General features: G+C 51.5%; 8 protein-coding genes across 8 annotated transcripts; 4 read left to right on the forward strand and 4 right to left on the reverse strand.

Moving 5' to 3' along the window:
* Positions 1-3,280: 3,280 nt before the first annotated feature.
* On the forward strand, positions 3,281-5,999 carry BDZ83DRAFT_756346 (uncharacterized protein; the record flags this gene model as incomplete). The annotated part of the gene is made up of 4 exons (XM_060514731.1): positions 3,281-3,790; positions 3,855-4,036; positions 4,105-5,509; positions 5,562-5,999. 4 exons carry the CDS (start codon positions 3,281-3,283, stop codon positions 5,997-5,999), a joined length of 2,535 nt encoding a protein of 844 aa, XP_060360220.1.
* A 2,322-nt stretch (positions 6,000-8,321) lies between these two features.
* On the reverse strand, positions 8,322-9,234 carry BDZ83DRAFT_655873 (family 16 glycosyl hydrolase; the record flags this gene model as incomplete). The annotated part of the gene is made up of 2 exons (XM_060510826.1): positions 8,322-8,422; positions 8,484-9,234. The coding sequence occupies 2 exons, from the start codon at positions 9,232-9,234 to the stop codon at positions 8,322-8,324; spliced, it is 852 nt and encodes a 283-aa protein (XP_060360221.1).
* A 3,457-nt stretch (positions 9,235-12,691) lies between these two features.
* BDZ83DRAFT_635961 (meiotic recombination protein DMC1) lies at positions 12,692-14,321 on the reverse strand. The gene is made up of 3 exons (XM_060509218.1): positions 13,732-14,321; positions 12,845-13,650; positions 12,692-12,791 (listed from the first exon to the last, which is right to left on the reverse strand). Exons 1-2 carry the CDS (start codon positions 14,048-14,050, stop codon positions 13,142-13,144), a joined length of 828 nt encoding a protein of 275 aa, XP_060360222.1. The 5' UTR covers positions 14,051-14,321; the 3' UTR covers positions 12,692-12,791; positions 12,845-13,141.
* Positions 14,322-14,351: 30 nt separating this feature from the next.
* On the forward strand, positions 14,352-14,999 carry BDZ83DRAFT_635962 (uncharacterized protein). Its single transcript, XM_060509219.1, has one exon. The coding sequence runs from the start codon at positions 14,674-14,676 to the stop codon at positions 14,854-14,856; it is 183 nt and encodes a 60-aa protein (XP_060360223.1). The 5' UTR covers positions 14,352-14,673; the 3' UTR covers positions 14,857-14,999.
* Positions 15,000-15,410: 411 nt separating this feature from the next.
* On the reverse strand, positions 15,411-16,961 carry BDZ83DRAFT_588197 (WSC domain-containing protein; the record flags this gene model as incomplete). The annotated part of the gene is made up of 4 exons (XM_060506112.1): positions 15,411-16,056; positions 16,119-16,193; positions 16,246-16,578; positions 16,633-16,961. 4 exons carry the CDS (start codon positions 16,959-16,961, stop codon positions 15,411-15,413), a joined length of 1,383 nt encoding a protein of 460 aa, XP_060360224.1.
* A 3,126-nt stretch (positions 16,962-20,087) lies between these two features.
* Positions 20,088-20,366, forward strand: BDZ83DRAFT_635975 (uncharacterized protein; the record flags this gene model as incomplete). Its single annotated transcript, XM_060509220.1, has 1 exon — positions 20,088-20,366. Exon 1 carries the CDS (start codon positions 20,122-20,124, stop codon positions 20,362-20,364), a length of 243 nt encoding a protein of 80 aa, XP_060360225.1. The 5' UTR covers positions 20,088-20,121.
* A 1,727-nt stretch (positions 20,367-22,093) lies between these two features.
* Positions 22,094-23,180, forward strand: BDZ83DRAFT_655877 (uncharacterized protein; the record flags this gene model as incomplete). The annotated part of the gene is made up of 3 exons (XM_060510827.1): positions 22,094-22,706; positions 22,764-22,910; positions 23,020-23,180. 3 exons carry the CDS (start codon positions 22,094-22,096, stop codon positions 23,178-23,180), a joined length of 921 nt encoding a protein of 306 aa, XP_060360226.1.
* A 1,368-nt stretch (positions 23,181-24,548) lies between these two features.
* BDZ83DRAFT_796088 (UEV domain-containing protein) lies at positions 24,549-26,966 on the reverse strand. The gene is made up of 4 exons (XM_060515858.1): positions 26,458-26,966; positions 26,311-26,398; positions 26,015-26,253; positions 24,549-25,940 (listed from the first exon to the last, which is right to left on the reverse strand). Exons 1-4 carry the CDS (start codon positions 26,506-26,508, stop codon positions 24,663-24,665), a joined length of 1,656 nt encoding a protein of 551 aa, XP_060360227.1. The 5' UTR covers positions 26,509-26,966; the 3' UTR covers positions 24,549-24,662.
* Positions 26,967-27,675: the final 709 nt, after the last annotated feature.

Genomic DNA, 27,675 nt, shown 5'->3' on the forward strand with positions numbered 1-27,675 from the left:
GAACTCGGTTATTTGTAGCCTGTCGTCGAGTAGGCTGTAGGCGAATTGATTGTTGACCATGAACCATTCCACCACCTAGCCAGTTTGTCCTGACCCCCCGACCTAGGGGAGCGCCTCCTGACTGGTGACAGGAATTGACTTGAGGGGGTACATGAGGGCTTCTTGTAGCATGTGCGGAAGGTACGATCAAAAACTGCCTTCAGGACTGCCGGCCGATCTTCGGGAAATATGGGGCATCACGGGAGCTGACATGGGGCTCTCGGGACGGGAAAGTGGATTCTCCTGACAATAAGGTAAGGATGCAGTACGGAGTAGCCGTACGCAAAGCCGGGGAGGTCGCAAAAGGAGCACAAGCAGCAAATTTGCGCGCATGGCAACCAAGTATGTAATCTCAGCAGGATTGCCAGGCGACAACAATTTGCGAATCTCTAATCTCTATTTGCCCTTGCTGCAGTTTATTGGATCAAATGTTTTCAAGTTTATTCCTGTCGACAGTCGAGATGATTTTACGGAACCTTAAGCTTGCTCGAGAGGTCCGTGCTACGGCCCATGGCTTGCCTTTCATTTCCCGACTGAAGCTGTTAGTTAATTACGGAGACCTAGGTACATAGAACCTTTGAGTGATCACGATTACTCTTTGGTTCATTGCCGAACGGAGAGAACGAGCACTTTTAAACACCTAGGCTTCGATGCGGCATATTGGTGTTGCAGAAGCCGTTGTGCAACGGACTTGCCGGACCTACAAATCTGAGCGCGCGAGAGCAGGGAACGAACCATGTCGGTCTGCTATTCACAATCAGGTAGGCGAATTGATTAGAAATTTGGATTGAGGTCTGATGAAATACCTACAACAATGGCACGCCAGGCGACGTTGGAATCATTGGTCATGCCTACGTCGCGCGGCGTGTTCAAGATGCCTGTAACAGAGTGTCTCACGTGACGGACGGGTCAAAGAAGCTTACACAACTGAAGCGATGCTTCTAGATGTGCATGGAGCTTCCAATCAGCTTTGGAGCAAGAATCCCGTGGAAAGAAGCGGGAGACGGGATAGTGCCTTGGGTGGATTGTGGATGGTAGCCTCTGTCACGTCTCCCCACCTCTCGTCACGAGAAGCTGAAGGGCAGACGCGTCTACACTATGCTGGACAGGATCTCAGTTTGACTGAGACGTTTGATGGGGCGCGTTTTTGGTGCGGTCCATTCAAGATGCGACGTTAGCAGAAGTGTGAAGATTGGGTACGGAGTACGCAGTAAGGCACCTACCTACACTGGTGGAGACGACGCGCAGCTAATACCCGGTACCGGGTCATAAGCTCGACATGCCACAACGCGACTTCCAGCATGGCACCCCAGGCTCCCATGCCGATGAGATAAGGTACCTAAGATCACTACCTTAGCTCCAGGTAAGGTAAGGGACCTTAACGTGGGTTGGTGGGAACATAAGGTTAGATAGCTAAGGTAGATCAGAGCCCTTTGAAGCTGCAAGCCCAAGCACGTACCTTAACGGGTACCTACCGCCCCTAAGGTAGAGCTTGAGGGCTCCTTCAGAGTCTTCCAGTTCGCCTAGCACCCGGAGAGGTGGAAAGCAAGCACGCAAGTTAGAGGTGATTGTCGATTTTTGCCTCTGACGGTTCAATGTGCGGCCTCAGGCAACAAGCAGTCTCAAATATTCGCAGTTCGTTCTGAGATATGCGGCATGCCACCTTCCCGTCCTTACACGACCGACTATCTGGCACTTCCAGCGGCCTACCTGCTAATTGCCCGTACCTTACTTCGTTCAGTGCTCGTGAGGTCTCTATAAGTCTGAAGTCTGAGGTGAAGTGGTAGAAGCCCGCCTCCTGACCAAGCGTCGCATGCCCCGAAAATTGGGAAAATCCCAACCCCATCCTTTCCACTCTTCCCACTCCCGTCTGTCCTGGTCTTCCCGTCCTCCTTCCCACCCCGATACTTAGGTTGTGTCTCTCTGCATTCAAGCATTGTCGACTAAGGTACCTTAAGGTACGGAGTAGGTGTACGGAGTAGGTGCTTTGCCGTCTATCCCAAGGCGCCCCTCTCTTTTTTTCCCTCGTCCTCTCGCTTCCTCCGACCTCTACTCCCGCCTTTCCCTTTCCTCCTCAAATCACCAATCCACTTTCCCCCCTTGGAGATTGGATGGCCTCGTATGCCGACCACATCTTCAATGCCAACGTGGTCTCGATAACGTGTTTGTTACTCTACTGAGTCTTCGTTCAAGGTCGCTGTCCTCGCGCACCCGCGAGACACTCGTCCATCTTCAAACCGACCTTGCCTGATCGGCCTAGCGACCGCGGCTTGAGGGACCGATCAGTCGACCCTCGCTACGGAATAACATAACGCCATTCTCCACAGCTGGTAACAGCGACGAAGTCAGACCGTACAGACCGATCATCTCACTCACCCATTATCAGCAGCAGCAGCACCACTACCACCACCACCACACCACCCGGAACCACGGTGGTCCACCACGTCCACATCCACCTTCACTTCGACGCTGCTCCCCCGGAGAAAGAGAGAAAGAGGAACCCCCTCCCCCCCCCCCCCCAAAAGCCAAACCCAAATCCAAATCAAATACTTAGCCACCCAGAAAGGGCCACACTGCCATACCCTGAGCCACAGCCTGAGCCAGAGCCAGAAACACCAGGTCTTCCTACCCCCGACCCCCGACTCGCGCTGCTTCCCTCCTCCTGTCTCTCATCTTTCTACTCTTCCCATTTCCTTTCAAGTCCCACTCCCTCACCTGCAACTGCCTTTGGTGGCCCATCCCGTCGCCCTTCCGCCTTCTTCAACATCTCGCCCTCGCATCAATCCTCCTCCTACCCCCTCCAACCCAAATCCGCCACAGCCTCTGTCGCTGCCACGTCTTTCGACTCATTTTTTTCCTTCATCTGTGTACCAAACCATCTCACCACCACCATCGTCACCGGTCGCGCATCCCGCCATCTGTCGCGCGCCTCTGTCTACACTCCCCAGCCTTTCTCTTATCCATCCAACTGAAGGCTCCTCGTGCCCCTGCGCCCGACCGCTGAATCCGACACGACTTTGCCGCCAGCCGGCTTTTTAGCGCACCGCGTAACCACGTACACGCTCTGCGACACTCCCACCTCCAACCACAAGGTGGCTGACCGACAAACTTTTGACGACATCGACACTCTTTCTTCGCTTTCGAACAACCACCATCTTTCAATCAACTTCTCCTTTATTCATCGCATCGACCTCACCCCATCTCGTCGGGCAGACGCTTGTCTGCAGCCCGGCTCACAACCATGAACGCCAACGTCAATCCCAACATGGCCAACATGAACGCCATGGGCGGTGGCCCTGTTGGCGCGCCCGTCCCCATGATGAATAATGGCGCAGTCGCTCCCCAAGTCCCCGGCGGTCCACGACAGATGACCATGCCAACCGAAAGCCAGCGCACTCTGCTCAACACCTACATCTACGAGTACTTCCTCCGCCATCAAATGTTTGATTGCGCTAGATCCCTCCTTAATGGAGACCACCAAGTGAATGTCATGAAGGACGGCGCCAATCGCCGGAGGGACGAGAACGGTAACCTTATCGGCAATGGTCTCGGTGACGACCCCATGGACACCGACTCCAAAGACGACATTGACGCGAAGCTCCCTGATGACCTTCCCGCCCCCAAGCTGCCCATGCCTGCCTCAGAATCATCCTTCCTATACGAATGGTTCTGCCTTTTCTGGGACATTTTCCACGCGCAACGAACAAAGGGTGGCAATGGTCCCGTCAATCAATATGTCAGCCATACTCAGGTACGTCATTATCTGTCGGCGCTTCTCGGTCTATGTCTGGATCATCACTAACCGAGCTGAATAGCAGCAATCCCGCATGCGACAGAACCAACAGCAAGAACTTCTCCGCCAGATGCGCCCCGACGGCATGGCCGCTCAGCAGCAATATCACTCTCAGATGATGCGCAACATGCAAAATGGCGGTATGGCTATGAACATGCAAAAGGGCAACCTGGCACGGGCAGCCATGGCGAATAACCAGAACAAGTAAGGCCTTACAGATTCGTGCTTCCCTTCATCGTGTGCATGGTTTGCTAACTAAGGCCCCCCTACAGCCCCCAGGCCATGCAAATGCTTCAGCAGCACGCGAAGCAAACCCAGATGCAGCGAGATCCTTCGGACATGGATGGCAACCGCCAGCGCCCCTCTTCGCCTGGCTCCGGTGAAAATGCTCCTTCCCCCTCCAAGAGACCACGCCTGGACGGTGCCCCCAACTTCCCGAACCAGCCTGGAATGATGCCGAACGGAAGACCTCAGCAGGGCATGCCGGGCCAGCAGGTGGGGACCACCCCGAACGTAGCTCAAGCTCAGCAGATGCTCATCACCAACGGAATCAACCCGGCATCGCTGACCCAGCAGCAGTTTACGACATTCTCAAACCAACCACCTGCTGTCCAAGCTAAGTCCATTGCCACATATGCGGCAAACCTCCAACAGCATCAGGCTAGCCAGATGCCTAACAAAACCATGCCTAACGCGCCCGGCCCCCAGGGCCAGGGCTCACCCATGATGGCTCAAGGCCAGGAAGGCAACGGGCTGGCTGCGTACTACAACGCTGGGGAAATGGGTCCAGGAGGAATTCGGCCTGGCCCTGGCGGTGCCCAAGCCGGTGGTGGAAGTAACCACGCTCTGCAGGACTATCAAATGCAGCTAATGCTTCTGGAGCAGCAGAACAAGAAGAGGCTCATGATGGCCCGCCAGGAGCAAGATAACATGGGCGGAGGTGCCATGCCCAGAGACGGTCCCGCTGGGCCAGGCGGCCCTGGCGCACCTCCTGGTCCCAATGGTCAGCCTTTCCCAGAAACATCTCCCCAAGGCGCCAGAACCGGAGCTTCACCAAACCCAACTGAGCAGATGAAGAGAGGCACTCCACAGATGAACAACGCTGGCATTCCTTCACCGCTGCCCGAGGGCGCTCAATCGCGCGGCTCCCCCAACCCCATGAACTTCATGGGCAACCAGATGGATCCGAACATGGCGCCACACTTCTTCAAGGGCATGGGTAATCAAATGGATGGGAACATGGCCGGCAATCCTCAAATGAATGGCGGCATGCGCCCACCCAGCTCGCACCCCGGCCAGCAGTTCAACGGTCAGATGAACCCGCAACAGATGATGGTCGCCCGACAACAGCAGCAACAGGCGCAGCAGCAGCAGCAAGCCCAGCAGCAGCAGCCGCCTCAGCAGCAGGGACAGCCTCAGCAGGCCGGTCAAGGTGGTCAGCCGGTACAATGGCAGCAAGGCGGCCCGAACGGTCAGATGGTACCTCAGGGTCCTCAGGGATCGGTTCAAGGTACACCGCAGCAACGGTCGATGCCGCCGCCATCTGCACCAGCTGGCGCCAACTCCAACCGGACGAGCACTTCCTCGCCTCAACAGGCCGCAGCGGCTCCCCCGACTCCGTCACAATCAAACAAGGCGGCCCCGAAGAAGAAGGATACCAAGAACACAAAGGCAAAGGTGAGTACATGACAAGACACAGCTTGCCAAAACAAAACTAACACAAGCGCAGGCTGCGGCGGGAAAGAAGTCAGGCAACAACAACCTGAACAGTGGTACTACACCAGCCGCCGACGGTGCAGACGCGGAGGCAGCAACACCTGCTACTCCCATCACTCCTGTCACCTCTGCCAACTTCACCAAGAACGGACAAAATGCCGCCGTGCCGGCCGTGCCCAACGGCCAGGCTGCTGCTCCCGCACCTGCCCCTCAGCCTCAGGTAGCCCCCCAGGCACAACACGATGCCAACCAGAACGGAGGGTTCATGGACAACACGAACCCAATGGTGGACTTCGGTGCTATGGCGTTCGCCGACCCGTTGGTCTCGGACAATGTTCTTAACGACTTCGACTTCGACTCATTTCTACACGAAGACGGCGACAACCAGGCCTTTGATTTCAACACTGGGTCATTCGGCATGGAAGGCGCCAACGAAATTGGCGCAGACTAGACGGTTGTTGAGCCTGGCTTTTAGGTGTACGATTCCCTCTCGTCTGTGTCATGCCTTAGTTGTGCGTTAGGCGTTGTGTCGATTCCCCGGCCTGATTTCACCGTGCCTCGCCGTTGTGCAGTCAAGCGGCATGGCATTTGCGAAGCATGGCTATCTCCATTTGATTTATGGATACGCTCAGAATACCAAAAAAAAGGGTTTTTTTTACAGTCTAGAATACATCAAATCGGACTGAGCCCACATCGATTTGTTGGCATGTTGCCAACTGTAACTTCCAGCAGGGTTTGCTCGACAATCGCAGTCAAGACAAAGCAGTCGGGCTTAACTCTCGCCGCCTCATTGAGCCTGTCACTTTCCTATTTCATATGCTTTGATTTACTAATCGCATTTGGACGACGGTGTGTGAGGCAAACACTTGACGGATTGCCTCTTCGGCGGCATTCTCCAATGAGTCGTTTCGCTGTTCAGCACAGCCTCGTTCTCGACGGCGATTTAATTCCCTTGCGTGCATGTACCTGGGGTAACACGCATACAAACTTCACGTTACTTTTCTCCTTGTCGGTCGTTGGTGGACGGACCGCTTGCGAGGATTCTTGATCATTGGTTCTGGAGTTCTACTGGCAGGGTTCGCAAAGTTTTGTCGGGTGCCTTTCCTATCGAACCAGTGGGCGTAATCATTGATTGTACGTGGCATACGATGTGCGAATGCAGAGCCCGGTTTCGTCTGGCGGACCCATCAGTGTTGATTTGCAAAAGAGGTGACAGAGAGTCCAAAAGGGGGCAGTTGTACCGGTTGTGGATTGAGTTGAGAACATTGTATTTACTAGAAGGTCGGGGGCACGTTCGATCACCAGTGTCGTCCTGCTATCGTCGTTTACCCTGGGTCCTGTCAGATTATACTGTGGCGCGGTGCGGTATTGATTTACGAGGATCAATCCATCTTTTTCATATCCTGAATGCCATTAAGTATCAAAGTTCCGTCTAGCACCACCGTTAATTACTCGTAGAATTATCACCGGCTCTACTGCATTGATAATGTCGATCATGATCATGTCTTCTCAAAAGGTTTCCGAAGCATGATCTAAGGAGGGATGGCAAGCCTTGATGTGCACGAAATCTTCCGTCTTTTCGTGGCGTCTACCGCCCGCAATGACCACAGCCGTCTGGAAGTGAACGCGAACCTATCTGTGCTCACGAGGCTTTTGCGCATGGTCACAGAGCTCAGAGAGGCCTAGCCAATACTTCCGTCTGCCCTGAGCTCTGAGTATTCGACAAGGGAAATCCCCGCGTTGAGCACAGAGACCGCAGGCGTGGCCATGATCTACATACAAGTCGGATATTTTTCTAATGGTAATCTCGGGGAATTAGACGCGGGGCGGGAGGGTTTTTCTCTAAAAAAAAAAAAAAAAAAAAAAAAAAAAAGGAAAAAAAAGCTCCGGTGGCCGGATGTGGCGGCGGACGCAACGGTTGTCGATCTGCAATTTGGGGTCGGTCATGCGGCGGGCCGCCGCTTCCCCGGGATGATCGACCAACGCCGGGCCATCAGCAGGGACATCTAGAGACTAGCAGTGAGCTTTTTGTTCCTCTTCACTCTGATCTAGGGTTTAAGGTATAAGATCCAAGGATGTGTTCCCCGCAGTATGGATACGCGGCAGCCTTGTGGGAGAGGTATATTCCTGAGTAGGTCGTCGTATACGTGCTGCTATGGGGAGATGGTGAATCATATCCTTGATGCTGAGAAGACTAGCGCTGGTTCGGAATGGAGTATCTGCGTTGGCTACGTATATCGGTGACTACACAACAAACCGGCTTTGTGTAGCAAATGTTGCAGAATCTGGGTCTCTCAAGGCACGTTACAGTGAGTTACATGAGCAAGAAGTATCACATCCGCTGTCACGATTGCCATCAAATAAATCTAGTGATACTTTTGGTTTGGAGGTTTAGACGACGGGAAAGGATGCCCGTGCTGGATTTCAACATTGACTACTATGTAGGTGGTAAAACCTGAGAAGTCGCCCCTCCTCTGCGCCTGTTCAGATCCGCAGGCTCGAGAACAGACGCAGAAGGGGGGGGCAGAACGTATGAGTGTAAAGGCAGCCGCTATATATCGCTTCCAAAAAGGGGTATATACTAAGGGAGCAAGAATCATCCTGTCTTGCAGAAAGAGGAATATGCCAAAAGAGCCTTGTGCGTTTTGAATGTACCAAATCGGACATTGGGGCACTATGTAATGGCCGGAGCTCATAACATGACGGAGATATGTGATGGTAGTGTCCGCGAGGCCGAGCTCATTACGGATACAGCTATCATAGGTAGCTGCACTCAAGGCGACTGGTACACGGTAAGGTATCCGATCTCCATCATGCTTCCGTAGCCATCCTGCGTAGCATCGGTAGGAGAACCAGGCAACGTGCCGCCTGAAACTGGTTAGCATTCTCATGTACGACAGACGGTCAACCGAGGCAACCAGAGCGAGAAACATACCAACTGCTACATTCATGAGCACATAGTAGGGCATGTGACAAAGGGTCGCCCAGATACCCTCGTCCCCAATATCGCTGCCTTTGAGCTGGTTGAAGACAACACCGTCACGATACCATGTGATGGTCTCGGTGACCCAGTTGTTCGACGTGCGGTCCCACTCCAGTGCCCAAGTGTGCCAACCGTTGTCGGGCATCGAAGTGGCCACGCCACGGCCGCTGGGCTCGTTGCAGATGCCGCCGGATTCTTGTTGGCAGTGAACGGTACCCGTGGCCGTGGCCTGACCGTTGATCTGTTCGAAGATGTCGAGCTCGCCGCAGAGAGGCCACTGAACCCCGTTGCGAACGGCATCGCCCAGCATCCAAAAGGCAGGCCACATGCCCTGCTTGTTTGCGCTGTCGCCCATCCTGAACATTGACTGAACCCGCATCTTCCCTCCCGGCTGGGGTGTCCACGCTGCCTTGGTCTCGATACGTGCAGATGTCCATACGCCGCTTGCTGACTTTCTGGGAATGAGCTGAATGGTTTCACCACCCGATATTTGGACGTTCCAGGATGATTCGGTGTAAGTCTGGACCTCGTTGTTCGTGTCGATGGCCAAGGCGACGTTCCATGTGTCGCTTCGAGGGGGTGCGCCGGCGTTTCCTTGGAAGGTCTCGGACCAGATGATTCTCATGCCATCTTGTGCTGGGGGCACAAGAGCACCGACGAACGGTGTGAGAGAAAAGAGAAGTTGGGCGTATTTGGAAAGCATTTTTGTCTCGTGTGTTTGCTGTTATTGACTGACCCCTTTCTCTGTTCTTATAGTATACTGAATGAATGAATGGATTGGTATTGAAGCCCGTGGGTTCGACCTCGTCTATTTGCGAGCGTTCTGGGGATGAAAGTGAATGGACGATGAGATTCAAATGAATGCGATCACCAAGAAAAGAACGTAACGGCACTTGGCCTAGTGAGTGAAAGTGGATGCGGTAGAGAACGAGAGAGGGGACAAAAGCACGTAGTTGCCAACGGGCAGCGAGGCCGGGTCGCCTCTATATATACGGCCAGGAGAGGTTCCTGCATGGGACGGTCTGGACAACGCACATCGGGAGGAACAACCTTGTATTATTGGGACAACCTGACAAGGGAGCAGGACGACAAGGATACTATGCCGAGAGCAGACGACGAGTTACAACGGGCAAGGAGGAGCTTATGTCATGCCCTTGTTATCGCAAATGGTTGGATTAGGGTGGTTGCCCAGAGGCGGTAAGGCAAAGAAAGAGATTGACGTGGGGAGTCAGGATGAAACGCCCAGAAGCGGCCAGGAACACCCAGTGTGGCGGTGACGATGGCCTGCCTACTTCGCAACTCGGCACAGTCTTCTTGGTCGACTCTGGCTCAGCCGCTCAGGTTACTGTACGCAGTGCGGATACAACAGGAGAGCCAAGAATGGGCGAGCAAGGGTGTAGACTGCCAGACAGGTCGTGGAAGGTAGACGATGGTACATTATTAGGGCAACGAGGTGAATATGGATACAGGGCAGGGAAAGCAGGGGTTATTTTCAGTATACCAAGTACGGAGTAAAGGTGACTGGAGAGAGGAGTTCCTTAAGGGTGGTGGGCGTGGCCAACAGGCAAGGCTAGGGAGTCCTGATCTGCGTCGGACAAGACGAAAGCCGCCAGAGATAGGGGCCGGCCCAAGATCGAAACCAAGATGTGGACAAGGAAGTTGACATTGGCCTAGGACGAGCCAGCAGGTACTTTGTGTGGTGAACCGTGAGAGCGAGCGAGGGCAGGAAGAACTGGACGAAGAATGGAGCAACAGGGTTGGATCCTTGAGGATTGACTCGTCAGGAGGCGTCTATGACTGTCCTCGTCAACGATCTCCATCCATCCACCCATATCCGTACGTACACATGGAATGCTGTGGGGACAAGAAAAGAGGCTGAGGTACGATTATAGACTCTTATGCAGACGTGATATTGGTATGGGAGAGAACGGGGCTTTGAGAGCAGTCAAAAAAAGGGATGGGGCCCGTTGGCGGCGCATCCGCGCCAAGGATCGACGACGGATACTGCCTGCACTGGCCAACGGGTGTCATTGGCGGTTCATCTGTACTCGGTACTGCGAGCGTCAGTTGCATAACCTTCAATTTGGGCACAACTTGGTAGATCCACACTGCGGCCAAAGAGGGCGCAGTTAAGCGTCCAGTCGGGAAGGTCCAAAGGTCTGAAAAGGAGGTGGCCGCGGGGCATTTATCTATGTACTGCATAGAGCCTAGAGGTGCTGGGATGCCGACCAGAGAAGAGCCTCGAAAGGACCTCTGAGGACAGTATATACGAAGTACTCCGTGCTCCGTACACTAGGACTAGGGGTTTCGGACGTGGGGGTAACAAGAGCCATGATTTCCATCCATTGGATATGCTCAACTATCACCTCACAACCTCAGGTAAGGTACGTAGTCGCCTTAGTCTTACTACCTTACTGTGTACAGCCAATATGTACACAGCATCCGTAGGTATCTGCTGTGAGGAAGGAGACATGTATTCGTACGAATGTGAATAAGAAGACTGCTGACAAACAAGCTTGCTTCCTGCAATTCTTCAAGCTGTCGCCAGTGGACACGGCTGTCCCCCTTCCTTCTTTCCCATTTCCTATCAAGTTGTGCAACTGCGTGTGGCTGCGCTCAATGGTATGTCAAGCGCACTATTTAACACTATCGTTTTTTATTACTGAAGGATTGCTATAGTATATATAAACGCTACCCTGCCCCTAAATTCCGTACTATTTATCTTTGGCCCCTTTTTTTTCCTTCTTTTTTCTTATCCTCTTTTTTATTAAAAAAAATATTAAAATTAATATTTTAATAATAATAGAATAATTTTATATTAAAAAGTAATAAGAATTAGTTATTTATTATATCTATTTATAAAAAATAATATTCCTTAAAAAGTAATAATAAATATAAATAAAACATTTACATACTTATTTCAACTATATACAATAATTTAATAAATAGTAATATTTTAATTAAATAATTATATTAAAATAGGATATAATAACAATATTTTACTAATATTAATAAACAAAATTTCTTTTTTATTTCAATATAATTTTGATATAAATAGTAATATTATTATGTTAAAAAAATTCAAATAAATTAAATAAAGCTATTAAAATAATAATTAATTTATTATTTTAATTTTATTTATAATAATAAATAATAATAAATTTGATATTTTAAAAAGTATTTATAGTTTAATTTTTAAAAAATAGGTTTAAAAAGCGAGTTTTAAAAAACTTATAATTAGACTTTATAACTATTATAATAAAGCTAATATAATTAAAATTATAATATTAATTATAAACTTTAATAAAAAGTAGTTAAAAATAAAACTACTTTTTTATAATGAGTTTTAAAAAGTATATTAATTTAAGTACTAAGTGAGTATTATACTGTTTTGATAAAACTATACGTTTATACTTGTAATTTATAAAGAATTTATTTTCTTTAATAACAAGGTACTTAGGTGTGTCAAGCGGGCCATTCTCGCCAAGATGGGATCGTCAAGTGCCCCTGAATATTCAAAAGCTGCACATGAAGAGTGCAAGCACCGGGATCGCACGGGCAGCGCAGCCCAGATGCTAGAGCGGCAATGCATGCTCTGAGACAACAATTGGCAGGGTACCTTGACAGGGAGACGCCGGCCCAAATCCACAAACGGGTCTAGCACCGCTTGCAAGTTGGACCACGTCCACCTGGGACGACGGAGATTTCTTCCTTCTCAGGAGTCCCGGCTCGATTGAGTTGGTACCTTAAGAGGACTCTAAGTCTTGAGTCCACGTACACGGTACGGATACCTTAGTACGGAAAATTCCGTAGGTGGCCTCGAGATGTGCCCTTGAATACCTTACCCGCTCACAGACGAATATGCGTATCCGTACTTATGGATAAGCTGTGCAGCTCTACGATAAGCGAATGTCTTCCATCGCACGCTCGCATCGTCGCCCACAAAGAATTCCATAAGGCTTCAGCGCCGTTGAGTGCCGCCTCCGCCACTGCGACTTTGGTGCCCCCATCCATGAAACTGGAGTCTCCCGCAATGGAAACGAACTGCGTTGTCATTCTCGGATGAACAACTATAGCTGTCACGTGTCTCAAGCAAGGGGGTTTGATTTTGGCTGTCAGTGCCCAGTCATCACATCACCACACTACGCGTAGCCATGCCTTACGTCAAAATGCGCGACTGTATCATTCATGTGCTACCTTTCTCCATGAAACTGTCGTCGACCTCTCTTCCGATGCGAAAATGAGACTTTTCGTTACGGTGCAGCCAACCCACGCCGTAGTAGACCAACGAAATATTAATCGTAGTGCTAGGTATCCTGCAATGCCGCCGTGTGCTTGAACAACAGGCAATTCATGGCTACTGCTGCCCAAACGCGATTATTACATCTGCTTATGAGTCGCATTGCCGCGTCCTGGTTGGACAAACTCCATGAACTGTTCCGTGGAGTGGTGAGCTAGATTCCCTGGCTCTCTCTGGCCAATGTCAGGCAGCACGCCATGCGCAGTTTCTGGGTAGGTGTCAAGGTTTGCACTGCGGCCTGCTCGCCGTAGCTGCATAGACTTGTGAATCGAGGTCCGCGTCAGGACTTGCTGGGCCGTTTCGGCCGTATTCATCCCGCAGAGCAAATGCTATCACTGCTCGCACCCGGAACCGCGGGTCCAAATACATCTCCAAGCTTCTCACCTAGCCGCACAATGGTGTGTTCATATACTCGTGCTGCGTCCATGTATAGTCTGTCCTCGTCCTCGTCCCACGTTGTGTCCATCGCATCTTCGAGTTCAGTGTCGCTATTCGTGGATTGTGCGTCTGTCTCGTTGTCTTCCGTACCGTCGTCTCCGTCGGGTTCCTTGCTGAGAACCTCCACAATGACCAGTCGTGTCTGCTCCACCGAGCTACGGCATCGCACCATGTCTGTCATAGACATACCAGCTCTCATGCCGTTTTCAAAGCCGGGCAAAGTGTCTTTGGTATCGATATCGCGTCCGATCAGAAGGCTTGCGAAGCAATGGTCCAGCTTTCCTAAGACAGAGAAGGTAGCTTTCGGGGCAGGAGTAAAGGCGTCAATCCACTGCGTGAAGTCGCTTGCAATGTTTAAGAGGAAGGGAATCTGTATGCTCGCTACAAGACAGAGTCAGCAATAGTACCGGCGTCTGACTCGAAGCAACGCCGATATTTGAGGGAGGTAGGCGAGTTTCTCACGTGTTCCGGACAGCCATAGGACGTCGATGACGTTATGCAGGTCCTTGCAAAGCTCCGTAAAGCTCTTATAGCCTATGACATCGTCTCCGGGCTCGGTATTGCCATGCTTCTTGACATAACGGCGATTAACGATGGCGAGTCGTTCCTCAACATACCGGCGTACCGTCTCTTCCCTGTTGGAACCGGGTCGGAGCGATCTGGCGCGGGGATGCGGCAAAGCCGCACTTGAGCGCGCCGAGGCACTGCTAGGAGCAGGTGAAGGGAGAGATTGTAACGGAAAGAAGCCGCCAGGACCCGCAGGCTGCGGAGTGTCAGTCATTGCTGTGTCTAAGTATTGTTGCCGGTCACTCCAGAGTCGATGCTGCTTTGCGCATTGCCCACGAAGAAATGCCCCCAATCTTATACAGAGTCCCGCCCTTCAACGTTCTAGCGACGCGGCGTAGTGATGTATTGTTGTACAGACTGGCAAGACAATTAGAACGTCTGTACGGATACGTAGAATTACCTGAGTGAAAGGTGGTAGAAATCAAGGTAGTTAATTATTTTGGAGGGGCTCCCACTACCTACCTTACCTACCTTACCTACCTTACCTACCTTACCTACCTTACCTACCTTATCTACCTTACCTAACTTATCCGTACCTGGGTACCTACATTACCTCTACCAGGTGCTTTATCTTATCTCCGATACGAGCTACCTAGGTACCTTAGGTGTGGTTACCACCTCAGCCACAATAAGGTCTTGCCATATGTGGCTTGCGCGTGGGTGACGTCCAGTCAAAAAATTTCGGCTCTGTACGCTTTCCGCGCGAAGTCGAGCCGACCGATCGCATTTACGACCTCACATCCCGCCCCTTGCTGCAATCACATCGCCGTACACCACAACTCCAAGCTCAACTCGCAAATCGTTCATCCTTTGCGTCTTCAATTCCCATTCATCGCCATGCCTGCCAAGAGAATTGTCGTCCAGAGAGACAGCCAGCGCTCTCGTCAGCCCAAGGGCTACTTCAGATCAACATACGATGCGTTGACTTCCTCTGAGAATGCACCCATCGTTCGCAGCGTCGCCATCTTCGGCGTAAGTCATCATGCGCGTCCAAGCCACCGATCAATTGAGCTCTGCTAACGTCCAATGTAGGCCGCTGTGACTTTGCTCTCCAGCTCCTGGGGCGAGTTTCTTCTTCCTCCGTAAGCAGCCTATTACCTTGAGATCTAATTCAAGGTCGCTAACGCCTCGATTTCGCAGTCAATAAAGATCTTTCTACAATCGAATGACGGCTCATGTATAATTACGTCCTTTTTGCCGCAATAGAAGCTGGCTGTACAATACTCGAAGAAAGGTAGCCTCGAGGCTACGGGGAATGGTATTTGAGGTCTGGTGTTGACCTCAAAGCCACGGCCTGCACTGGCTGGCTTTAATGAATCTCACTCTCACGCAATAATTGTAATTTTGAATGCACTTGTACCGTGAATACATTCAATCAACAGGGAGCATACATGGCGGTTGCTCCGACAGTGTCGCAAGTCTACCTACCTAGTGTGCCTGGCTCGCCCTCTATTGACAAGGACACTAGCAGTCTAAACAAGCAGGGCGAAATTGGTAATCAAGTAGGCGGTACATAACCGCATACAATAAATTTTACGCAGGAAAACTTCCTCGGATCTACCGATTACCTTGCATCACATCAACTCCGCATTTGTGCAAGTCCCGTTGCACTTCTGATAGAGAGACATCGCAGCCCAGCCGCCACACATCTCCGTCTTGCTACCCCCACAGGGCATATCGCAAGCTCCCCAGAGCCCCTTTCTAGGCTTCCGATCATCAGCTACTGAGTTCCCGCACCAGCATTCCTTCGCATATTCAAGGCCGGCATACTGAAAGCCCTTTCCGTCACAGTACTTGATACATGTATCAACTGTCATGCTATCACCGGACGTCTTGGCGCCCTGGAGAGTCCTGGTCTGTCCAGCTGGATCGCGGCTACAGCCCAGATATTTGTACTTGAGAGTACTCGTCACGTCCTTGTAACCCCATTTGGATGCCGAGATCTGGGTCGCTGCACCGCAGGATGATTCTGCCACAGCGTTGCCTGGGCCTCGTTGAACGCTGTTGCAACCAGGCAACTTATCGAACTGGCCCTGGACTTGCTCGTCAACTTTGACGGGGACTTGGCAGTTCCTTCGGGTCTCGTCGTCAAAAAATTGGAAAACTGGGCATTTCTCGATGCTACCGCCGTTGTCGGTGCATTGAGTGATAGCCGCTTGGAGTACGTTGACGTCCCATCCATTAATGAAATCGCCGTGCAAGCCATATCCAGTCGGATCACTAGGCAGTGTAAGCAGACTCTCTTTTCATGAAAGTGAAGGTAAGGCACTGACCCATTAGACAATACGAACGGTTGCTTATCTCCGTACCATTTGTCCTTGAAATCATTGACGCTAAAGATCACTTCGTAGAACAGACTGGCAGACAAATTAGCACCTTGTGTTAATGAGTTCCCTAGGGTAATCTCACGTAACGAATCTCTTGGGGTGAGTTGTAGGACATTTCCCGTTGTCAAGGCGATCCGGGTACGCCATATGGCTTTTGTGGTCAGACGAATCGAGATTGACACCGTCCCAGCATGCAGGGAAGATTATCTGAAGACGAAGGCCATTCGGACATTTACGATTGGGAAGCTCGCTCGTTGCAGGGCCGCTGTTGCCCAAGCACACGTAGGAGATGGCCCGCTGCTCGAGGGTGTTGTTGTAGCTTCGAAGCTTTGGGTCACCCGCTAGCATCCGAAAGCCCTTGGGATAAGCGATGAGCCCTTTACTGTATTCCGGATCCTTGGCGTCCTGGCGGAATCTGGAACAATGGTCAGCTCTCTGGCTTCTTTCATCATCCTATATCTTTACTCACAAATAGTAGGCAAGCATGCCTCCGGACTGGGAAACACTAGTGAATTTGCCATCCTGACCTTGATAATAGAGGGTTGGAGTCCAGTAGTTGCTTAGATCGGCAGTCACCTTGCACGTTGAGCAAGTGGCAGCACGAGCCTGCTCATAAGTCATACTGAAGTCGAAGCCATTGCCACCCATGATGGTATGAACATGGCCTGAGAGAGCTCCCGAGTTGACAATGGGATCGGCGCGCTCAACAACCACCGGTTTTGAACAGGGCATGATGAAGAAAGCAGCTGCTTTGCCGCTTGCCCAGAGCCCAACGAGAAGTTGCTTACTTACTCTCATGATGGGCAACGATAGGGGTTGTGGCGAAAACGATGAACCGCCGTGCAAAAGAAAGGGAACGTTAAGTAGAACTAAAAGAGGGAGCGACACAGGCTACCCAAAATCTGATCAAATCGGCTAACGATGTCGCGGAATTCTGGTCAAAGATGAAAGTTCACCCAGCGAAAGTCGGAGTGGGGACTTGGAAATAGACCGAAAGCTAATAGCTCTAAGGGAAGAGCTGAAAAGCCAGGTACGCAGGCGTACGTGGGAAGAAGCAATGACGGCAGGTCTAGGAGAAGAGGGCAAGGTGAAGCAGGCCACGGTGATCTTTTATCATTCACCTTGAATGCCCATTATCAAACCCCCACCCACATCACAGGGTCTGATTAAGGACCTAGACCGGGAGGCGGAGGAGGCTTTCCATCAATGCGGCCGTGACAATAGACACGAACAAGCCATTATCTAAAACTTGAGCCACGGGGGCAACAAGGAGGGAGCCCGTGGGTGGAGGAACATGACGAGTTGGCTGAGCCTAATCTAAATGCGTGTTTAACTTCGCCAAAGAGCTGTAATGGCGTCGACAATTGGCGAAGCTCTGCTCAGCTCTTGGGCGGCGTTGGTCGGAGATGGCTCCGCGCTTTAGTCAGAATGGAGAGGTGGTCGTAAGTAACGCTTACCGGTGAAGGTTGTGATCAAGAAAAGAAGGGTATTCCGCTCAATCGTCCCGCTCGAGCTTAGCCTCCGTGTCAGACATTACCGCAGTTGTCTCTGATTCACCCATTGAGCTGGTCGAGCCAAGAGGCAGGATTTCAAAGACAAGGCGCCGCGAATCTGACGGAGGTCGAGATCTTGCACGGACGAGGTCGCTGCTTTAGTCGTGGTGAATGGGAAAATCCCGAGAGGAGACATCAAGGAGACAAGCTCGAAGCTTTAGGATGAGTTGTCTTAGACACGTGGAATTTGATCACGATAGGGTCCACCTTGTCAGAAAATGCCCCTCACTAGCTATGCAAGCATCCGCCGTCTGGCGAGCTTTCGGGCGGAAGGCGGGACGTGTGTGTAAGCCACTGCGCCGTGAGCTACCGGATTGGTCTTAGAGCCGGCTTTTCAAGACCCAAACGGAGCGCGGACGAAATGCGGTTGTAGACAAGGTGGATTAGTGTAGGCTAATAGAGAATTAAAAAGTAAGGGATGTTGGACGGCCGCGTGCCAAGCTGGGAAGACGCTAAAACGTCAACGAGAGACATTAGGAGGGCTAGGCTCTCACAATCCTCGCCTTGAGAGATTGATCCTACGGGCCTCAATACGTTGTCTCCTTGTCTCAGTTCAGACCAGGTTGACCCGCTCCGCCTGTCAGGTTGTCACCTGTTCCCGGAATTACTGACGGCTGAGGAATGTTTTCGGATTTATCATTTCCTAATTCATGGCGTGAAATCCTGACGAGGACCGACCACCCGACCAAGTTGGCAATTCCTGAGACAGGGTTGTGCCAAAATAACGATCGTACATTTACCCTGGTGAGCACAGTCTCTGATCTCATTATACTGCCCGATAACCCGACGATTGGGTAGAGACCCGTTGCGCCGGGGTGCAGAAGCTGTGTCTCCGCACCGGAAGTGGGGAATCGGGGCCAGCGGCCGGGTCGGATATGTGAGTGGGTCTCACGGGACGGAGGCAGACGTCAAGTGCATTAGGTGTTTGCCAACTCTCCCACCTGCCTTATTATCTCCGGGCCACTCCTTTGACTCACGGGCCTGACGGTGAGGCTTGATCTTGAAGATTCTTGCCTCCCCCTTGCGCCTCATCCGTCAACATCGCACCATCCCACTCGACTAGCCAAAGTATAGCCTCTGGTGAATGGCGAACGCTTAAATGGACTGCGTGACTGCGTGGACCTCGTGGCTCTTCAAGCCAAATAGCTAGGAAGATTCATTGTGGTATTCTGTACTTTCAGCTACTCGTTCGCTGTAACTGACAAAGTGTATTCAAGCTAATCTGCGTGCTTGGTCAGAGGCAGGAGTGCCAACCTGCTGAGCCGCCACAGGGTGGGGAGCGCACTCAGCAGTTGCGTCAGCAGGGGCTGAAAATGTCAGGTCGATCTTCTGGTTTCAGCCCCCACCGAGAAACGATGAAGGAGGGCAGATTGGTTTTGGCAAACAGTTGCCTTGAGACTGCCACGACTGCTCCGACTGCTCTGACCAGACGTCAGGCCAATAATAATTAAGTTGCTGTCAACACGTACGCACTCGTTTCTGGTTTGAAGAGGGGGTACAAGGGAGCATGGTACGTCGCTCTGTAGATCATATGGGCAACCCCTCTTACCCGAATAGTGGAAAACAGTCCGGGCCGGCCATGTCTTTCGATCCAGTTGGTTTGTCTCGCCAGCTAAGACGCGGGCCGCCAGAGTTCGAATGGACAGAACAAGTGAGCCAAGGTAAGGTGGGTTGTCACAAGCTAGACCTGATATGTGACATGCGACCGAGCAATATGTGTGGTGTTGTTTGCAATAATAACTTACCTTGATTTTGTTGTTTTCCTCCTCCGTGGGATACTCCTGGCAGTGAAGTCTCACCGATTCTCTCAAAGGAATCATTTGCCGTCATCTTCGAGTATCTATCTGACTTCGACCATCTGAATTGTGAACGGTTTTTTCTACTTATTGCTGCCATACGACTTGCTTGTGATTACCTTACTTGCATCTTGCGTCTTCCGCTGTTGATCCTTTACGGCTAAGGGCTTCCCATGGAGTTGTTGTATCATCAATCTCGGCATACCCACATACTATACGTGAATTATAGGGTGTGAATCACATGTAACAATGTAAGCATACACTCACATCTACTGACTCCGTTAAGGTCGATCTTTTGCGCGTGTAAAGCCGGAAAAAAACCCACCACATAAGAAAACCAAGTCTCATTGTAGGGACGAGAGCAACGCGCAAGAAAGTTCTGTTTCACTTGTAACGCTGCCGTCAATTTTGAAAGAGCGGATTATTAGTTTAGTTGAAGTGGCACCGCAAGCATAATCGATTCAAATACCTTGGACGAAATTCTCGTGTTGAAGACATTCTCGATACGGCCGAGGATGAGAATTTGGCCTCTGTTCCGACATTGGCACATGCGCAAACTATAGCTCCCAAATCGGCGCAAGCTTCGTGTTGCTGCTGATCGTCGTTGTCATGATGCCTTCTATGAGACTCATTGTGGCTTCCCTCTGGGCTCACATTACTGCCTTCGCCAACAATACAGTTCGCATGACGCTGCTGGCACTAATCTTCACTTCAACCGACTGGACCAACTTTTACACGCGCTTTGCGTCAGACTACTCCCGCGTCGCTGCAGCTGAATTCCATCTGAGAATCATGGCGGAATCGACCTCGGTGATCTTACACATCCTTGTCCAGGTATCACTGGAAATCTAGGCGTGGAATCTTTTTAAGCTATTGCCAAGACCTTGGAAAGTGGTTATTGTTTTACTGTCTTGCTTCGTGTCAGCATCTGCTATAGGCGTACGTCTGGGTCTCTACATCAACCAGATTTACGCCATTCTCATGCTTCGTCCGCATATTCCATATGGGTAGCTCAAGGTAGCGGCGTTGTCGGAGCAATCTCTTTTGCATGCCACTGCGCACTGTTAAACGTCAGGCCGATCATACGTCTGGCTAAGAACCGAGGCACTATCCCAATGAGGCAACGACTAGATGCGATGGAAGCATTCATCATCAAACACGAGATCCTGATGATTATTCCTGGTGTGTGGACCCGCGCAACACCTTCCCCTCGGACTTGTATTTATTTGATTCGATCCCTGTGTAGTCATCGTCGCTTCTGTGAATTGGGGCTCCTGGTCAAGCCTCGGGTTGGGCTCGCTGACTTACACGTCGGTCGTCGTCTTTCTACCTTCGAAGAACCTGATAGCTTCTCGGGTCTCAATTGATTCCTCGCGAGGAGAGTCGCAGTCAGTTTCGTGTGTGGCAATTTTAGTTACACCTTCTAAGACATCTCTTACCACTGGAACACAACCTAACATGTATGGGACTGGGGGCTAATATCGCACATAGAGTCCAGCAATCCACGCCAACGTGACCAGACTGGCGGCATTGACTCAATCGACATCGAGCTGCAACGAGTCGACAGTGACGATCTGAAGAAGGGACTCGTAAAAAAAGAACCGAGAGGTGAGAGTTCATGAAGACCGCGTCTCAGCTAATCGTTGATTTCACATGTTTTCTGCCTTGGCGAGAAAGACGCAAATGAACGTGTCCTGGAATACGTGAGCTTGCCTCACCAGGGCTACCCATGGTCATATTTCGCCAAATGCTCGGTTCGCAGTTGCTTCATTCACTTGTGGCATTTCAATTACATCGTTAGTTGATTCCTCAAAGAGAATGAGGTCACGCACAGCGAGGTCATAGGCCTATTGTTGCGCTTCCCCGCCTTGACTCCAAAAGACGTGAGTACAAGCTTACAGAGTGTCCTTGAATTGTGAAATTGCTTGCATGCTACTTCAGAATTGTGATCTAGGTTTGTGTCAAGCGTCAACTTACTTGCCTCTGTCTCCGTCATGTATGACTGTTACCTCGAGGACCAAGGAGAAATTTTGAGCAGTCACGTCCAGATAGTTCCTACTCTCGCTCATCCCGTAGGAGAGTCATAGCCACCGAGATTACATTGCCTCGTAAGAACTCTTCAAGTTTATTCAGGGTACCTGGGTACCTTCCGATCTGATCTGTACTAACCGAGTTGAACGGAAAGCGCGGCTCCATCAATCAAGGATGGAAATAGAGGCTGTAAGACATATCCAAGGTACTCCTGCCTCGTATCAGACTTGGTAACCGTCCATGAAGCAGAAGGAGTCTGCCGATGCGCATGGTTAGAGAGCCTTTGCTCAGCCAGGGCAAGTCCATGATCGAATGACGCTACCTGGCGACCGAATACTGTCACTCCGACATTCACTTTCATCACGGCCCGATTCGTACAGCAATACACAACTTGTTGTTACTTGTACGGTTAGAATCCTATTGCCTTTTTGTTCCTTGCCGCACGGATTGCCAGCACTCTCTTTCAAAACGCGTTCCCATGGAGAGCCACCTGCCGGGATCACCTACACAGACAAGATGCTCGCCGTCAAAGGATTTTACACGAGATGACATGAAGCCCGAACCTCTTCGACTCTCTCTCAAGAGCAAAAAGACAAACGCAGCATCCGATATTTCACAACAGCAACCTGGTGCAAGCTTCATCGAGATCGAAACTCCTACCGATGAATCCACTACGACTGAACGAGCCACCGAAAAATTATCTCGTCATCCAATACAGCCGAAAAACACGCCCCTGGCTGCTATCGTATCAAAGTTCGAGATGCTTGATGTCATGACCGATCTCGAGACACAAGCTACTGCCAATCACAATGCATCGAACGTAGAAGTGCCTCATTCGCCAGCTAACAATAGCGTCGTCCGTAAGGAGCTTGGTTTCTCTGTCAAATCTGGTCTTGCAAAGGAACCTCCTCCTGGACTAGGCTGTGAAGAAGTGGTGGAAACACAGTCAACCCCAAGCCCGAGCCAGATCTCACATCGTCGGAGTTCAACATGCCAGCCCCAGAACAGTCAACAGACTGGAATGCGACCAGTTGTAGAACAAACAACCTACGTTTTTGATCCATTTACGGGAGAGAGACAGCCCTACAAAGCAGGAAGGCCAGGAGATGGAAGACAGAGAAGTCTTGTAGCTGAAAGACGACAACTTTTCGAAGCTCCGATGAGTAAGTATGACGCCCGGAGTAATGCTGGTCTGCCCGGGATGCTGATAATCTGTGTAGGTGGCGTCAGGACAAGCCTACCACTGCCAACTTTCAGCAACAACGGTATCACGCCCCGAACATCGACACCATCTTATACACTTCCCCGGACTAAAGCCTGGAAAATGAGGTCGAACGATATCGAAGCTCTTCAAGATAGCTCTCGAGGTAGAGCAGAGCCACTTTTGGACCTAAGACCTGTCAATGCCGGTGACCAAACCGAGGCAGCAGTGGGAGGCAGTTGGACACGGAGCATCTCGAAGAGCCTTGGATATAGCGTTGGCCAAAGAAGTCATCCAAATCGCGAGAAAACACAAAGGGAAAATATCTCCGTCTCCAGAGGACAAAGAGGCAGAGGGAAGCTCTTCGGGCTTTGGCCTCGAGCCATGGATGCCCTCCATTCACGAGACGCTTCGATATCGAACTCAGAGCAAGTAATTACCAAATCACCAGACTGGCCAACGGATCAGGTAGCTCTTGAGATGACCCAGTCCGTTTGCAGGGATAGTACGAGGTCTTCGGTCCCGCAATCAGAATCTTGTGAATCCCAAAAGAAGCTACGCTCAGGACCTACAACTTCCACGACAGCGCTACCGGACTCATCCGGCGATGCTGCTATCGTGACAGCGCAAAGCAAAGTGGCGAGTCTGAGAACGCTGTTCGATAAGAGTGCCAACTATACTGGCCCAAAAAGCGGCTCGCGACTGAGGCGCAGTTATACTGGACCAACAAATAGGTCGTCTGCTAACAGTAACTCACAGACGGGTTTCCAGTATGGCCACGAACAACAGTCGCAGTATGAAATATCCACGGATCGTGCTATACGCCGTTCTATCCAATCGACGACGGGCGCTCACATATCTAAAGGATCAACCTCCTCTTCTTCTTTGAAGGATCGAATCAATACTCTAGAAGCCATCTGTCGGATGGATGCGGAGATGAGGCCCTCGACCAATAAAACGATCTCGACACAAAGATCGAACGCTACTGGGCCAAAGCGCGAGACAGACGGATATAAATCTCATCTCGAGAATCGATTCGAAAGCCTGGGATTCAAGCGCGGTCGCGAAGTATGGCGGAAGATATCCGCATCATGGGAGAAAGGCAGGCTAGAAGAGGGCAAGAAAGATGGAAATGACCACACAAAGCAGAATGTGGCCAAGTCATCAGAGCCCCCTACCTGGCAAGAGTCCTACCTGATTACTGCTCGATCAGATGACAAACAGCTGGCCAACTGTTCGCCAGAGAAGCCCGAAGCCCGAAGCCTGGCTGCGTCTGCGTCTGCATCGATGAGGGACAGCTCCCTCCGAAAGAGCACGTCGGCCATTCCCCGGGAGTGTCTGATCACCGGTATCAGTCTTGACGGCTGTCCAGCGGAACAAAAGGGAGCCCTGCCGCTCAGCACTACTGATCCAGTCACCACTTCTTACTGGTGGCAATTTGGGTCAGCGTCCTCTCACGCACCTTGGAGGACTAAGTGGGACGCTCTGTCAGGAGATGTTCATGGAATTAGTTGGGGTCGATGGCGCGCACCACGAGACAGGGGAATCGTGGCGGCCGATGCCGAATGTCGAATGTACCATCCTCGGCCATTGCCTACTGTGCAGCAGGGTAAAATGCGCAAAGCTGCCAATCGGCGAAGTGAAACGAACATCAGTAGTGACAACTTATTCAATGTCGGACGGGCTAGGTAGCAGTGTTCCTCAATGATGCCTTAGTATAGAGCAAAATACTAATTGTAGTGTACCGGCGGGAGAGACCTGGAGGATGAAGGCCGCAAGGCTATGGTGTATGGGACTGGGAATTGGCCAGCAAAGGGATCGCCGGGCACAAAGAGAATAGTCTTAGTGAAATTTTGGTCTGCTAAAGTACTTAGCGTACTAGAATATCATAATATTGGAGCGTAACGTGGCTACTCGACTACGCTGCCAGCCCCATCCCCTTCCCTATTTTGCGCACTAAAGCTTTCTTCAGATACCACTCCCTAGCAAGGGATCGTGTCGTCTTAGCAAATACTGCTGGTGATACCCTTCCGCGTTCCACGGCGCGGCCCAAGACAAAAATTGTATCCCCGATGGCTTTCTCTTCGGCCACCAAAGCGTATAACTGGTTGGCTACGACTGTGGGCGCTACCAGAAGCTCGTCGATATCAGGTGCAGTTTGACGTTTTGATCCCTCGATAACAGAATCGGCTTTTCGCAGCGCGTCGATCAGGATATTAGCGTTAGACTGAAGTAACCCGGATGTTTGATTCAAGGTTCCCATCTCCGACTGAAGTGTCGAGTAGGCAGATATCATAGCTGTACGTTGCGCCTGTAAGCCTGCCATGCTGGAGTCATTCTGCTGTCTGCTACGTTGTCGAAGGGAGTGAAGCGTTTGCGCTAGTTGGTGGAGCAATGCATCCTTTTCCGGGTTCGGTGGAATCGGTGGCGCGGGAACCGATGACGGCGAAGGTATGCTAAGAGTGAGGGGTGCATCGAGCAAATCTGGCGGCGGCGGTGGCTTTGCAACCTGCTGTTGTGGCGGCGGATGCTGCTGTAGTTGCTGCGGCGGAGGTGGTGCCTGATACTGCCCGGCCGGTTGCCAACCTGGAGGTGGCCCTCCGTATTGCTGAGAGCTTTGCTGGTACGACATAGGGGCCCCTGAGTGACGAGGGGCAACGGATTGAGAAGGGTGTCCGGAACGGAATTGCGGTTGTTGTGTAGTGTCTTCAGTCTGGTGCGGAGATGAGGCGAGGGGCGGCGGCGGTGGATGAGAGGAAGGTACGGGTGGTAGAGGCGGTGCTGAGTCGTACCGAGAATGCACTTGGCTTTGTGGACGACTTGACTCTTGAAGATTGAGGCCTTCATGGATGCTTTGACGAGCGGCACCAGGGGGTAGAGGTGGGAGAGGAGGGCCGTTTCTGGCATCTGGAGGAGGTGGTGGGCTTCTATACGGTTCGGTGCTTGTCGTTTTGGGCGGCGGAGGCGGAGGTCGCGATGCGTCTGTAGGGGTTTGAGTAGGCGGGCGACTCGACGGACGAGCTGCCAACTCATGTGGAAGAGGCGAAAAAGGGGGAGGGGTCTGGGCGTGTGATTGCGGTGGACGCGATGCCACGGGTGGCTGTGGTTGCTGTGAGCCTTGTGGTCGGGCAATGACTGGTGGCTCTTTGGCGAAGATATCTCTCAAGATGGCTAGAAAGTCAAGAATCGTGGATTTCTAGCACGCTAACCGTCAGAATGGGAGAACAACCCGCACAGCCCAGGGCCGGGAAGATAAGAATGAAGACATACATCCCAGAAGGCGGCCCAGCCTACGAGGTATGGGTGATAGACTTGGCCTTGAGGATCTACATGCTGACCGGGGCGTACCATCATGGACTCTGTCGGAGTGACATAGACCAATGGAGCTTCTCGTGGGTAGGCATGAGGCACCCAGACAGATATGGGAAAGCGATATGTGGTGCCCCTGAATACAACGGGTATGGTACCAGAGAGGCGGAGAAGTAGGGCTGACGAGCCATTATCGTAAGCTATGAACGGTATCAGCACGTATTCAGCAAGGTTATGGTCGCGATCGATGGCCGTACTGTGGACGTCGGTGCGCGGAGATAGAGATGGGTAGTGGGAGAGCGCCTGGGCTACATCGTTGTAGGTGCGATTCACATCGTGGTATTCCTTGGACAGGGCGGCGCATCAGTCAAGCACAACGGAGCCAAGAGTTGAAGACAACATACACTTGTCAAAACACTGTAAAGCCAGTTCAGGACATGTTGCGGCACGGGCATCGCAGAGACGCAGAGAGAGCTCCGGCACGGGGGAGCCGATACGGAGTTCGGGCAGGAGGCCAGTGGAAGTGAAAGCGGATGCGCGAGCGGCGAGCGGGGGAAGGTGCGACGCGGATTCAATTCATAGGTGCATGCCGGGGGCCCTAGGAGTAGAGCAGGGTTGTGATGCTGCAGCGGTGTCTAACAGTAAGGTCCGGGGTGAGAATCGGCGCGATCGGGTGGGCGTTCGGTAATGAGAGATGTCGGATAGCGAAATTGGACGGCGCCGCTGATAGATTTCGCGGAGAGCTTGCAACGGTGGAAGCGTTCCTAACCAGTGGAGGTAGGCAGTTAGGTAGTTCGGACATCGGTGGTTGGGCGCCGGTGGTGGATGGCAGGCCGCAGATGACGCACCTCAGCTTGGGTGGAAAAGGTGGGGCCGCCGTGAAGGTACACCCCGCGTCGCAGTCAAATTCCATTGCTTACATAGTAGGTACCTTACACCTGTGACCTGAGGTGGACTCCATCGACGTTCAAGAAGCCCTTCATCCTGGTGTTCGATCTCAAAGATGACTCGAGCAAGGTTGGTTGAGGTTGGACGGAAATCGCCCATTCGTCCATTAGTAGGTACGGGTAAACCAAAACACTGATGGTTCAGCATCATCATCATCACTTTGCACCATCTACATCACAGCCATGCACTTGGAAATGCTTGCATCGGGACATGGGCCATCTTGTATATTGGCTTCCTTTGAGATGGTTCAAGAAATACATAGCTGCACCATGCGCGCCCTTCAATGAAAGCGCAAGGTCTGGGAGCTTGTACAAGAGACTTGCCTATCAACGTCAAGATAGCAAATTGGGCTGATGACGGCAACAAGCATTGAGGCAAATCTTGATACTACCTAGGTATATTTCCACGTCGCAGCGTAACCCGATGATCGATGACCGATGATGGCCGGCATCGGACCCGCACGGCCGTTGATGTTGTCAATTGATCTCATGGTGTCAAGTTGGCTGGATGAAAGGCCGAGCACGGAGCGGGCCCATTCTGATTCAATGCTGGCAACTTGCTTGCCTGACATGTTTCGGGTTGGTCGGGTCCAGCTCCAGTTCCTTTTAGCATTCGGTTTGACACGCTTTGTCATCTTGGATTGTTCTCCGTCTTGCTTACATTCTCAACCCTCC

This window comes from Colletotrichum acutatum, assembly GCF_030867785.1.
Source record: "Colletotrichum acutatum strain CBS 112980 chromosome Unknown BDZ83scaffold_124, whole genome shotgun sequence".
Classification (NCBI taxonomy): Eukaryota; Fungi; Ascomycota; class Sordariomycetes; order Glomerellales; family Glomerellaceae; genus Colletotrichum; species Colletotrichum acutatum.